Source organism: Panicum virgatum, chromosome 4K (genome assembly GCF_016808335.1).
Source record: "Panicum virgatum strain AP13 chromosome 4K, P.virgatum_v5, whole genome shotgun sequence".
NCBI classification, from domain to species: Eukaryota; Viridiplantae; Streptophyta; class Magnoliopsida; order Poales; family Poaceae; genus Panicum; species Panicum virgatum.
The window spans coordinates 38,618,045-38,630,376 of record NC_053139.1 but is presented as its reverse complement, the minus strand read 5'-3'; the positions used below and the strand labels follow the sequence as shown (position 1 = coordinate 38,630,376).

Genomic DNA, 12,332 nt, shown 5'->3' with positions numbered 1-12,332 from the left:
AGAGCCCAGCAGGAGGACACCATTAGCCACTTCTCCCACCCAGGGCACGAGCTCGTGAAGCGGCACTACACCGGGCCGTCGTTCCTCTGCGACATGTGCTGGGAGCACCTGTCCGGCCCCGCCTACGGCTGCGGCGCCGGCTGCGACTTCTGCATCCACGAGTCGTGCGCCGCCGACCCGCAGACGCTCAGCTCCGAGGCGCACCACGCGCACCCGCTCGTGCTCGTCCAGACCCGCCGCGACGTCGTGGCTCACATCTGCGACGTCTGTGTCGGGGACTGCGCCGCGGGCTGCTTCCTCTATCGCTGCCCGGCGTGCGGGTTTGACATGCACCCGCGCTGCGCGCGGCACTCGGAGCACGACCTCACGCTGGTCGTCGTCGCCGACGACGGCCGCTGCGCAGCCGCGTGCGGCGGCAGCGTCGGGGCCGGGCGCGCGTGGTACTAACGCTGCGCCGCGTGCGACGTCGACTTCCACGTGTCGTGTGCGGCCACCGTCGGCGACGACAACAATGGCGCCGGTCAAGCTGGCCACGACGACGCCGACACCATTGTTGAACAGATACATCGGGCAAGTGAGGCGCAAATGAAAATTAATTCTGCGATGATGCTAGCAAGGATCCGAGTGCAGGGTGCCAGAAGCGTGTTGGCCCTAGCCAGCCCTTCCAGTAAGTTCCCGGCCCCTTGCATCAGTATTTTGACTAACGTTGCATTTCTTCATAGATTTCCTAAGTACATTGTGTTCTGGGAGCCTGTTGCTTATAATGTTTGTAATCTTTTTTTTTTCCATTGATTGTACAGATCCTGAACGGAGAGTCTACTTCTAGATCTGAAACTCTCGACATTTCGTCACAAAATCTATAGCATGCATGTGTCAGATTGGGTGTGTTTATGTTTACAACTACGTACACGTTTTTTTAGAGTTTCATTTACAACTTCACATTATTTGTGTTTGTTTCACTCTCTCACATTGTGTGGTTTAATTCGAATACTACGTATTGAATTTGTATGCACTGAATTATTCTAGCCTTGGCCGGCAGGAGAAAATTGGCTTACAATTGAAGTACATTTCATTGCATGTTGAAAAAGAAGGGAACGGAATTAGTACCAAAATGAGGACTTTTTAATTTTTTATTACGAAAAAACATTGATATTAGAAGAAGTACCAGGTATTTTATCCTAGGTACTTCTGGGTACTTCCTACCTTCACCACCATAGAATTTCATTAGATGGATGGTTCCTATCTTTTTAATTATTGTAAAATAATAAGAATATAACCTGGGCTTGAAAAATATCAGAATTATAGCATCTTCGTCTAACTGGTAGATGAAAATAGCCTATCAGACGAAAATTCTTAAAGATGACAAAAAAATACCCGGTCCTATATTTTCGTGTACCAAGATGACAAAAATTGTTTTATTTTTCCTCCACCCAAACGCCAGCTCGTCCCAACGCCGCCCCGCCCGCTGCTCGTTAGAGCAAGTATTATGGCATGCTAGAAGCTGACTAAATCTTACGTGGAGGAGAGAGAAAAAAGTGGGCGTTTCCCTTACCGCCGACTCACTCAGGCGCATGCGCCTCTGCTGATGGCCCCGCATGCACCTCGCCGCCCACTCGCAGCCTGCAGCAGGCGCATTGGTGGGCGAAAGCTCATGCATGCCGCCGGCCGACCGGCTAGGTTACTAATCTTGCTCTTAGCACATGCGCTCTGCAGGCGAGTCGCTCCTGCCAGCGCCCGCGTGTCCCTCCATGGCTGGCACTGCACCTGCCGTGCTGCTGGGGCCAGAGCTGGCTGGGGGCCTTAGAGCAAGGTTAATAGTTTCGATGGCTGCTCGCCGGCTGCTGGCGCGTGGTGGCGGCGGGCCCTACTGCTATTCCATGCACAGATGATTGCTCAGCCAGTACCAGCAATCGCAACCTCTCTTCGCCGGTTGGAGCGGGCACGTCGCGAGACGCTGGTCTACTTCTCTCCACATAGATGCCAGTCAGCTAGTCGCCCATCATAATACTTGCTCATATGGACTGGTACTACACTCACTCGATGAAAGGAGATTGACCGCCGACGAGCAGAGCAACAATTGCTGAACTGCCTAGAGCCTTGGACTGTAGTGCATTCACCCGTACCCGTTTCCAATCACTCTTCCCCATCTTTATTTTTTTTAAAAAAACACTCTCCAATAGTATTTGGCCGTCGGATGGTATTTGAGTGGCTGAGAACCGACCACAGCTAAAGTTACCGTCCCACTAGCAAATGCACTGGACAGGGGCGAAGCTAGATTGTGGAGTGCCATGCGTCAATATCATAATCGGAATGGTTAAAATCCACTGCCCTGCGCTTCTCTCCCCACATCCGACCGAAAAAATGGATGTGTGTCAACCTGTGCGAGGCTCGGTTATTTTGCAAAAACACCCTCAACTTTATTAGTAATAGAAAATCAGTACAACACGTCCTAAATGTACAGAAATCACGTTCTTATATTTTTTTATATAGGTCCTCGTCTTAAAGTTTAATTCAACGTGAAGAAGAAAAAATCGCCAATGCTGTTCCCCCCAGTCACTTTTGCGAAAAGCCCCTCCCGCGCCCCCGAACCCTAACCCCGCCTCCTCTCCTGCTCCCTGTTCCCGCCGCCCTCTCCCTCTCTCATGTTCCCCGCCTCCGCCTCTCTCCCTCTCTTCTCCCTGCCTTCCTGCCGCCGTCTCCTCCCCTCCTGCTCCCCGCCTCTGCCCGCTCCCTGGGATCTGGATCCAGTGCGGGGCAGGGCTCGGAGGGAGGGGGCGCGTGCCAGCCGGCCACGGTGACGGTGGCCAGCCGCCAACCATGTCGACTCGGCGCGGCGGTCCTGCTCCGCCCCGGCCCTGCTCCACCACAATCGGCTTTGCCCCAGCGGTGGCCATGCTCATCCCGTGTCGTGCGATGACGCTCGTCTCCAGCCTGGCCGCCCGAATCATGTCGACCCGGCGCGGCGGCCCAGCTCCGCCAGGCCGTCTTCGACCCGGCGGCGCGCCCTACGGCGGTGGCCACGCTCCTCCCGGATCTTGAGGCGGCTCTCTCCTCCAGCCTCGCCCCTCCTCCATGCACTATGGCAGGTGCAAGCTCCGGTGGTGGTGGCCGCGGCCGCCGCCGGCGCGCAAGTTCTGTGTGCGCCTGGTGGTCTGGCAATCAGAGGGCTATTTTAAGTTGAAGTTTATTTTGTTTATTGCCTTCTGCTACGCTGTGACTGTTTCTCAAAGCTTAACCCTGCCTAACTACCTATTGCAGATTACATGTCCTCCCCAATCTCCATATGCTACATTGAACTGATCTTGGAGCCAGTAAAGAAAAGAATATGTGGTTCTGCAACCTTCCGATTCCCACCGTCTGAACCTCTTCTCCTGAAGGAAAACCCTGTGGTTTCTGGGATTTTATTTTGTGATGTTTCGATCTTTTTTTTTGTTTGGAACAACTTATGATGTTTCAATTTGGTTTTGTGGATCTTGGGGGCATGATGTTTCCGGATGATATCTTGCTGAAATCTGTGTATGATTGATGCAATGTGCTAAGACCTTGAATCAAATCTGCAGGCCTTAAAGGCTCTAAGCGAGGTGGCAAGGTGCCGGTGCCAGCCAAGCTCAGACGCAGCATGGGCTGCTACAGCCTGGAGCCACGGGCAGACAAGGCCGTATGGGTACGTTGCGGTGGGTCAGTCCCGGGTGGTGGCGAGGGGGCGGCGCGGCAACATGCTCCTGGTCGAGCTTGAGCTCAAGCACAGCAACGAGCGCCGGCCAGCACGGCGGATATGCTCATGAACCTGCTATATCCAGTTATCATTCTGATCCCATATATGGGTGATAAGGGCAACTAGCACTAGAAAACTTTGCCACAAAATGACCACGAAACAACACCTACCTTTTAATGTGCTATCCCCTTGCATTTAGGGAAGCAAATAGTAAGGCAGTGATCTAAGAGTACATATTGTGATGGCATTACTTTTATTGGTCTTCCGCAGCACTAAGTCATGAACCCATGGATTGTTCCTGCAATTCGACATGTTGTCATATGTAAAACTTGTATTTGAGTAAAACAGTGCATATGTTAGCATATTAACGATGTATTTATTACCATATGGTGTGATTTTGTGTCGAATTATTATCATATACTATGTATGACATTTGTCACATTTCATTACTTCGGTTTACTTATATTTATTTGCATATTTTATTAACTTTAATTTACTTATATTTGATTGTTTAAACGGTAGGGCGCGCATTGCGTGCCTAATGTTCTAGTCTATTCAAAACCCGATCTGAAAACCATGCGTCAACCTCGCTCAGGAAAGCAACGCCAAGCGAGCCACTGAGAAGACCAGTCGCAAATGACATCAATTTCTACATGGACCGGGACCAAATCAGGTCATGCTCTCCTTGTGGACCGCCGACTTCAGCATATTGAGACAGTTTTTCCGAGTTTTTTTATTGTCCACATTCTGTTTTAGAAGTCGTGAAATTTAAGACAAAACAAATTGCATTTTGTTTTTTCAATTGCACAAACCTGGAGCAGAACGGTAGATAGTTGGAATTTTCACACTCCTGCCTCTCTATGTGGAAATAGTTTGGCTACTGTGACTGTGGAATTCACTCAAAACCCCTTCGAAAAAGAATGCTGATCAGCCCCTAGAAATGAGCTGTGTCATTAGGGAGTTGACTTCCATATTCTGACCTGAAACTAATCCTATAAAGTCAGAGATTCTTGCAAGTAGGTAACTGACCAATTGAAACGCTTGACAAACCCGTACTCTATATACTACTGTTTATTATGCTCAATTCTAGAAGCGATCAGTTGGCTAATCAAGTAGAGAAGATACCTTTTTTTCCTCATCCTCAGCATCTTCTTCATCCTTGAGAGCTATATATAAACATGGATGGCTGGATGCACTCATGTAGTCCCAGTACTGGTACCGCTGAAAACAACACGCGGCACACAATCTCGAGATCGAGATCGAGATCGAGAGCGAGAGCGAGAGCGAGCGCACGCGCGCGAGAGAGAGATGGCCCAGCAGGAGGACACCATTAGCCACTTCTCCCACCCAGGGCACGAGCTCGTGAAGCGGCACTACACTGGGCCGTCGTTCCTCTGCGACATGTGCTGGGAGCACCTGTCCGGCCCCGCCTACGGCTGCGGCGCCGGCTGCGACTTCTGCATCCACGAGTCGTGCGCCGCCGACCCGCAGACGCTCAGCTCCGAGGCGCACCACGCGCACCCGCTCGTGCTCGTCCAGACCCGCCGCGACGTCGTGGCTCACATCTGCGACGTCTGTGTCGGGGACTGCGCCGCGGGCTGCTTCCTCTATCGCTGCCCGCCGTGCGGGTTCGACATGCACCCGCGCTGCGCGCGGCTGCCCCAAGCAAGGATTACCTTACTGGCGATACAGTATTTATCAGTGATCTCCGGTAACGATAATCGATTGATAATCAGTGAATAATCGCCAAAATCGATTGGTAAGAGGAATCAAATTCAAAAAACGAAAATCGGTTGATAATCGATGCAAACCGAATGATTTATCGCTTCGGCAACTGAAAATATGTTTTTGCAGTGAAAAAAATAGAAAAGTTTGATAGCATTTAATTTTTTAGGTTATGTATAATATTCTATTAGATAAATTACACATAAATGCACAATTTTACATATGGAATTGGCTAAGAAATAAACATGTTTACATATTTTGCCCATGAAATTGCATGAAACACATGAATTTGCACATATATACAAACCACGAAGTGCATAGTCCATATAAACAAACGAGTACATAGTCCATACAAACCTCATAGTTCACATAAAGAAAAGAATGCATAGTTCATACAAACCTCATAGTGCATAGAAACAAAAGAGTACATAGTCTGTACAAGCCACATACAAACTAGCAAGCTCATAGACTATACATGAAGACATTCGGCATATCAATTTAATCATTTTTCGTTCTCTTCTTGCTAGTACGTGTGATATCCATAATAATATTCCTAAATATTTAAATGAACTCAAATAAGAGGGGAACACATATCGACGCCACGATCACAGCTCCCTCGCTCCCAGCTGCAGCAGCATCGATAATCGCCACATATCTATTGATTATCGGCCTTAATCGCACAACAACCAGTGGATGGTAACGGATCGTTAGATAAAATTATTTTTTCCCTCACCAAATAATTATTGCTTTCATCATGTGACAGCATTTTGGAATCAAGAGAAGCTCTAATTTTTATAAAAATAAGTTCTCTATTTTTTATGAATTTTTTTAAATTTTTTAATTTTGCATTGAAATCCATCGAAATTCCAGTCGGTTTTATTTTCAGCTAGTATCGATAACGATAAATTTTACCGATAATCGCGATTATCGACCGATTTTGAATTCCCTGGCCCCAAGTCGTGCGTAGCTCGCGGCACTCGGGGCACGACCTCACGCTGGTCGTCGCCGATGACGGCCGCTGTGCCGCCGCGTGCGGCGGCGGCGCCGCGGGGCGCGCGTGGTACTACCGCTGCACCGCGTGCAACGTCGACTTCCACGTGTCGTGTGCAGCGACCGTCGGCGACGACAATAATGGCGCTCGTCAAGCTGGCCACGACGCCAACAACGTTGTTGAACTGATACATCGTGCAGGTGCGGCGCAAATGAAAATTCAGGCTGCGATGATGCAAGAAAGGATCGCTGCTAAGGGTTTCAGAAGCGCGTCGGACCTACTCAGCCCTTCCTGTAAGTTCCCCTTGCATCCATATTTTGACTAACGTTGCATTTCTTCATAGATTTCGGCATATACATTGTGTTCTGGGAGATCCTGAGTTACAATGTTTCTAATAATTTTTTTCATTGACTGTGCAGATCCTGAGTCGTATACGGTACGGAGAGACTACTTCTTCTAGATCTGAAATTCTCGACGCATTTGCGTGGAAAAGCCGACGTGAATAAAGTGCTTCAACATTTCCTCACAAAATTTATAGCATGCATGTGTCAGATTGGGTGTGTTTATGTTTACAACTACACGTTTTTTAGAGTTCCATTTACAACTTCACATTTGTGTTTGTTTCATTCTCTCACATCGTGTGGTTTAGTTTGAATACTACGTATCGAATTTGTATGCACTGAATTATTCTAGCCTTGGCCGGCAGCAGAAAAGTGGCTTACAATTGAAGTACATTTCATTGCATGTTGAAAAAAGAAGCGAACGGAATTAGTACTGAAATGATGAATTTTTTATTATGAAAACATTGATATTAGAAAAGTATAATTCAGACTCGAAAAATATCGAAATTATAACATCTTCATCTAACCGATAGACGAAACTACTCCTGCCGCTCGCCGCGCGCACGATGGCGCTCGTCGTCGCGCGCACTCCACCGCCGCCTCCTCGCTCGCCGCACGCCACCGCCTCGCTTGCCATGCGCACGCCACCTCCCCACCGCCCCCAACCTCGCCCTCGCTCTATCCTTGCAAGCTGTGATTTTGGCTTGCTGCCTCGCCGCCGCCGGCTAGGTTGTGACAGTAACACCAAACGAAAACTCTAAATTAAACGTAATAGTCATCATTTGAACACATAAGCCATATTAGCTTAATAATTTAATTTGACATTTCTTTCACAACCTACGGCCCGATTGAAACAACTCCGGTAGTCTCACGCGAAGGTGAGCGCAGATGGTGCAAGCACGACGAATACAACAAAAATACAAATACAATACGTATTATGAAATATTAAATTTTACAAACCGGCATTTATTACATAAATAATTTACAAGTTCACAAAGAGTTAAAACCAAAGTTCAAACGGAAAGAACCTACAACTACACTACTTCCCATGCTGCCTTTACACAACTGATCAGACCGGTTCACCTAACTGGTCAGACCGGCCAACTCAAACACTGAGAGAGAATTACACACTCTGCCCACAAGTGCGTAATCCAACTACTGTCTAGCCTAGGAGTCTGGCTCCACCACCTCCCACCCATCTACATCACGATGGATGAACTTGACACAACAGGGGCAGAAGTCAATGCCAGCGTGTCCTGAAATATATTTTTAACAAAAACCCTGAGCAACTAATACTCAGTAAGACTTACCCGTCTGTGGATATACTTAGCCCATTATTTAGACATGCAAGGGTTTCTGGCTGGTGGTTCAAGATGGCAACGGGTACAAAAAATTCGCTAATCCGCGGATACCAAACCCGGTGGGCGCGGATTCGGGTCTGGGTTTGTACCCGCGGGCACGGGCACGGGTACAATCCTAAACCCAATGGATATCTTGAAACGGGTTTAAAAATTTGCTATCCGAACCCGCAAACCCGTGTTGACATGTGCGCCGGACCACCTCTGTATATAAAACATCTAGAGTTTCTGTTTCACTCGTTTCTCTCTCTCCCCCCATTCCCAATCCCCCCGCTCCCAGCTGCCACCCCCACCTGAGACCTGCACCACGCTGCCCCCAGCGCCCTCCCGAGCCGAGCCAGCGAGCCCCCCTCCGCCGCCCCCTGCGCCCTCCCGAGCCGGCGAGGCCTCCTCTGCCACCCTCTGCGCCATCCCGAGCTGGCAGGCCCCCTTCATCCCTCCTCGGCCTCGAGCCTCCTGCTCGGCTGCGCCCCCGCCGGCCGCCGCGGCCCAATCTAGCGGCGCTTCCCGGCCGGCCGTGGCCCAGTCTAGCGGCGCTTCCCGGCCGGCCGCTGCTCCCCGCCGGGCGGCGCTTCTTGGCCGGCCGCCGCTCCCCGCCGGGCGGCGCTCCCCCGACCCGACGCCGGCGCCCAGCTGGGGAAGAAGCTGTTGCTGCAGCTCCTAGTAAAAAAAGGATGCAATATTCTATTTGTTTATTTGCTTTGATTTAAGATGGATGTATTATGTATCAGACTATTTATTTGTTGGCTTGTATGTATCAGACTATTTATTTGCTGGCTTGAATTTACTTGGTTGCTATATATTATTTTTTTGCTTGCTGTTCAAACTGAATTATATATTTGATTCTTTAAATTTTGCGGGTACACGGTCGTGCCCGCGGGTATGCGGATATCCGCAGATAGAGGGTACGGGTACCATTTTATACCTGCGGCGGGTTGCGGGCACGGGTTTGGGCGCGCGGGTGCGGGTTTGTGAAGTTACTATCCGCGTGGATTTTACCCGTTGCCATCTTGACTGGTGGTTTGTTTTGCAGAAAAACATCTAAGGGTAGATCCTTAGTTTCAAAATTTTAGCTCACATTCTATATAAATTAATATCCTCTAGGTATTTGCAGTAACCTCTCTAAAACAAACATGGTGGAGTACAACTTTTAATTTCAGCACCATCCATCTGATATTTTTCCATATCTCATTCATTATACTATGATGCGACTTGGTGATCAATGTTCCCTTAACCAAGGGCGACAGCGAATCGATTCGATTTAATCTTGTAAGGTGGACCTAATCAACACGGCACGCATAAGCCACGTCGGACCTCACGAGCCAACCATTTCCCTTACCGCCTCGAACTACAGGAACCAGCCCAACAACATATAGTCAGCCGAGCCCTACGAGAGACCACCAAAAGTAATACATGCAACCATTTTCTCCGCGGCCACACAACTACCCTAAGAGTTGGGTGCGGGTTCCTGTACTTTCAAAGTGGAGCAGCACTAGGCTTACCGGTTCCGACTATCTCCTACTCTCGACATGCAGTTAGTACAATTCAAACTCGATCAACAGGGCCAACAACGAACATTCCTTAAGTGACACAGACGAGGCTAACATTCCACGTCTGGTCTCCTATTTCCATGCCTTCCATTCTTGAATTGAGTAACTCATATATTGGAAAACAAAACATCCTATATCTCGCAAGTAACAGTAAATTACTCGACTTCTACCGAGCCCTATTTAGCATAGCATGACTAATATCGGACTCATGGAACCTAGGAATTATGCATTCTAAGGTTTCATTCAACTTCTATAACCTAATGCACAATTACTTAGTTAAATACATTACATAAATTTAAATTAGGGGTTATGCTCCGGGCTTGCCTTCGGGCTGCTGCTCCGCACTAGGGTGAACTGGGCCTTGGGCCGAGTCCTTGTGAGTCTCCTCCTGGGTTTGCTCCTGCAGCTATGCGACCACTTCGTACACGACCTCCTCTGCTACGGATTCTATATGCATGCACGCGAATGATGAGTAAAGGCAGTCATGATTTACAACTCAAAAAGCAAACATTGATCGGGTATATATATAATAACTACGATTTACATAAACGTATGTCTATAGAGTGATACAAGCTTAATCCTTAATTGCTAGGGACATTGAAGTTACCTAAATATTTGACTTAGATCATGAACCAATTTATGACAGATCCTAACCTGCAAGAGTACTATTAACATTTTTTCACATTTTTATAGAATTATGTGTGTAAAGATATCATTCACTCCTAGTAAGATGTACTAGTTTTAGATATATTTTATATTTACATACTAATCTATGTGTTCTGGATACGGAGAATTCTACAATGAGTCACTCATGCCTAAAGTAAGCTACAACATAAATTTCATAATATTTGGACTACCAGATCTATAGAATTAATTAAATAAGCCTAAACGCAATTTAAGTTCTACCAGGGGCAAAGAGGACATCGCACATGCATGAACATTTTTCCATTGTAGATCTGGAGATAATCAATCCAACAAAATAGGCTTTGCATTTCTACCATTTTTCGTTGATTTGTTACACATTTTAGAACATTCAGCTGAAATAATTAAAAATTCAACAAATCCACTACTTAACCAGCCGGCCCCACTGGTCAGTGGAAGGGGCCTGCTGAAAGGCCCTTGTTTGGTTTTGGTAATTGAGTGACAATTTAGGTGGACTAATAAGTGTTTATGTTGAGATACACAGGAGATTAGTCCACACAAAGACACTAGTATGAGCAATATGTGCCATGGAGGAGAAATGACTAAGAGTTGATGCTATGCTCATATAGTGTGATCGAGGAGCTCATTACATATGAGACATGACATGGAGTTATGTGACCAAAGTGGAGAAGATCAAGACAAGGCTTGGCTTGATGGACCGGTTGCAATGGAGAAGGGCAAATCAAGGCTTTGAAGCGAGGGACCGCGAGGCGGTGAAGCTTGGGCAAGATTTGGCCCCGATGGACCGAGGCAACGGTGAAGAGCGAGCGAGGTCAAGATCGATGAACCAAAGAGGTCATGTGATAATATGGAGTGGATCATATCATTCAAGAAAGATCAAGCCAAGTGTTGACTCATGATGATGATCAAAAGGCTTGATGGAGTTTGGTGCTTGTATGGCATCAACATTTGGGAAGATGAAATGGAATACGCAAGGCAAAGCTATGCCTTGTAGGGCATTTTATTTCGCCGGTCAAAGGTTGTGTAGAGAAGTGCATGACCGGATTTAGGATAGATGGCCGTACTATCAAGAGGGGCAAACTTGTTTGCATATCAGTCATCTAGTGCCACTTGAGCGATCTAACATTGCGATGTTGCTAGGATCGAGTGGCGTGGTGAGATCAAGTGAAAATCCTTTGAAAATGTTTGTGAAATACTAACACATCATGCACATGGTGTTCACGTGGTGTTGTTGGCACATTTGCAAAGAAGAAAGAGTTGGAGTTGATGTTTATCAACTTGGGGAAGCAAGAAAGGCTTTTCGGTGTTCTTTGGAGATTAGGTTGGCTCTTGGAGTGAAATACTGCTTTGATCCATTGTGTTTTAGATCAAATATTCAGTTGGGTTGTGTAGCCCTCTGAATAAGCTTTCCATAGAGTCCAAGATCACCAAATTTGGACATTGGAGCTAAGAGTTATGGCCGTTTTACCTGGGGGGAGGACGGTCCGCCGTTATCTCGGATGTGCTCGAACAGAACCGTTTTTGGCTCTGTTGGTGGTCCTGAACTGCGGACTGTCCGGTCCATGGGGGCGGACGGTCTGCCCTTAAAAGCTGAAACGGGTGTAGAAACTTGGTAGTTTTGTCTTGGGTGTCCAAATTGTACTGCGGACGGTCCGGCCCTTGGGGGCGGATGGTCCGCCTCCTACTGAAAATTCTGAGATAGAAACACTGCGGTTTCTATGTGTGCTCACTTTTTGAACGGCAGACGGTCCACCCCTGGGGAGCGGACAGTCCGCCGGTCACTTCCAGATTTAGTCAGACGTTTGCAAAATCGGTTGGTTCGAAGTTTTGAACTACGGACGGTCCGCCCCAGGGGTACGGACAGTCCGCCCGGGGCTCTAACGGTCGACTCTGACACATAATCATTGCAGTTCTAGTCGTTGGTTTTGAATGGCGGACGGTCCAGTCTCTGTGAGGCGGACAGTCCACGAAAACTCTGTTTTCACGGGA

At 47.9% G+C, this 12,332-nt stretch overlaps 1 protein-coding gene and 1 pseudogene across 1 annotated transcript; both read left to right on the top strand.

Annotated features, from left to right (window-relative positions):
- Positions 1-1,017, top strand: LOC120702197 (annotated as a pseudogene).
- Positions 1,018-5,023: 4,006 nt separating this feature from the next.
- Positions 5,024-6,891, top strand: LOC120702196. Its single transcript, XM_039985933.1, has 3 exons — positions 5,024-5,373; positions 6,390-6,631; positions 6,851-6,891. Exons 1-3 carry the CDS (start codon positions 5,024-5,026, stop codon positions 6,889-6,891), a joined length of 633 nt encoding a protein of 210 aa, XP_039841867.1.
- Positions 6,892-12,332: the final 5,441 nt, after the last annotated feature.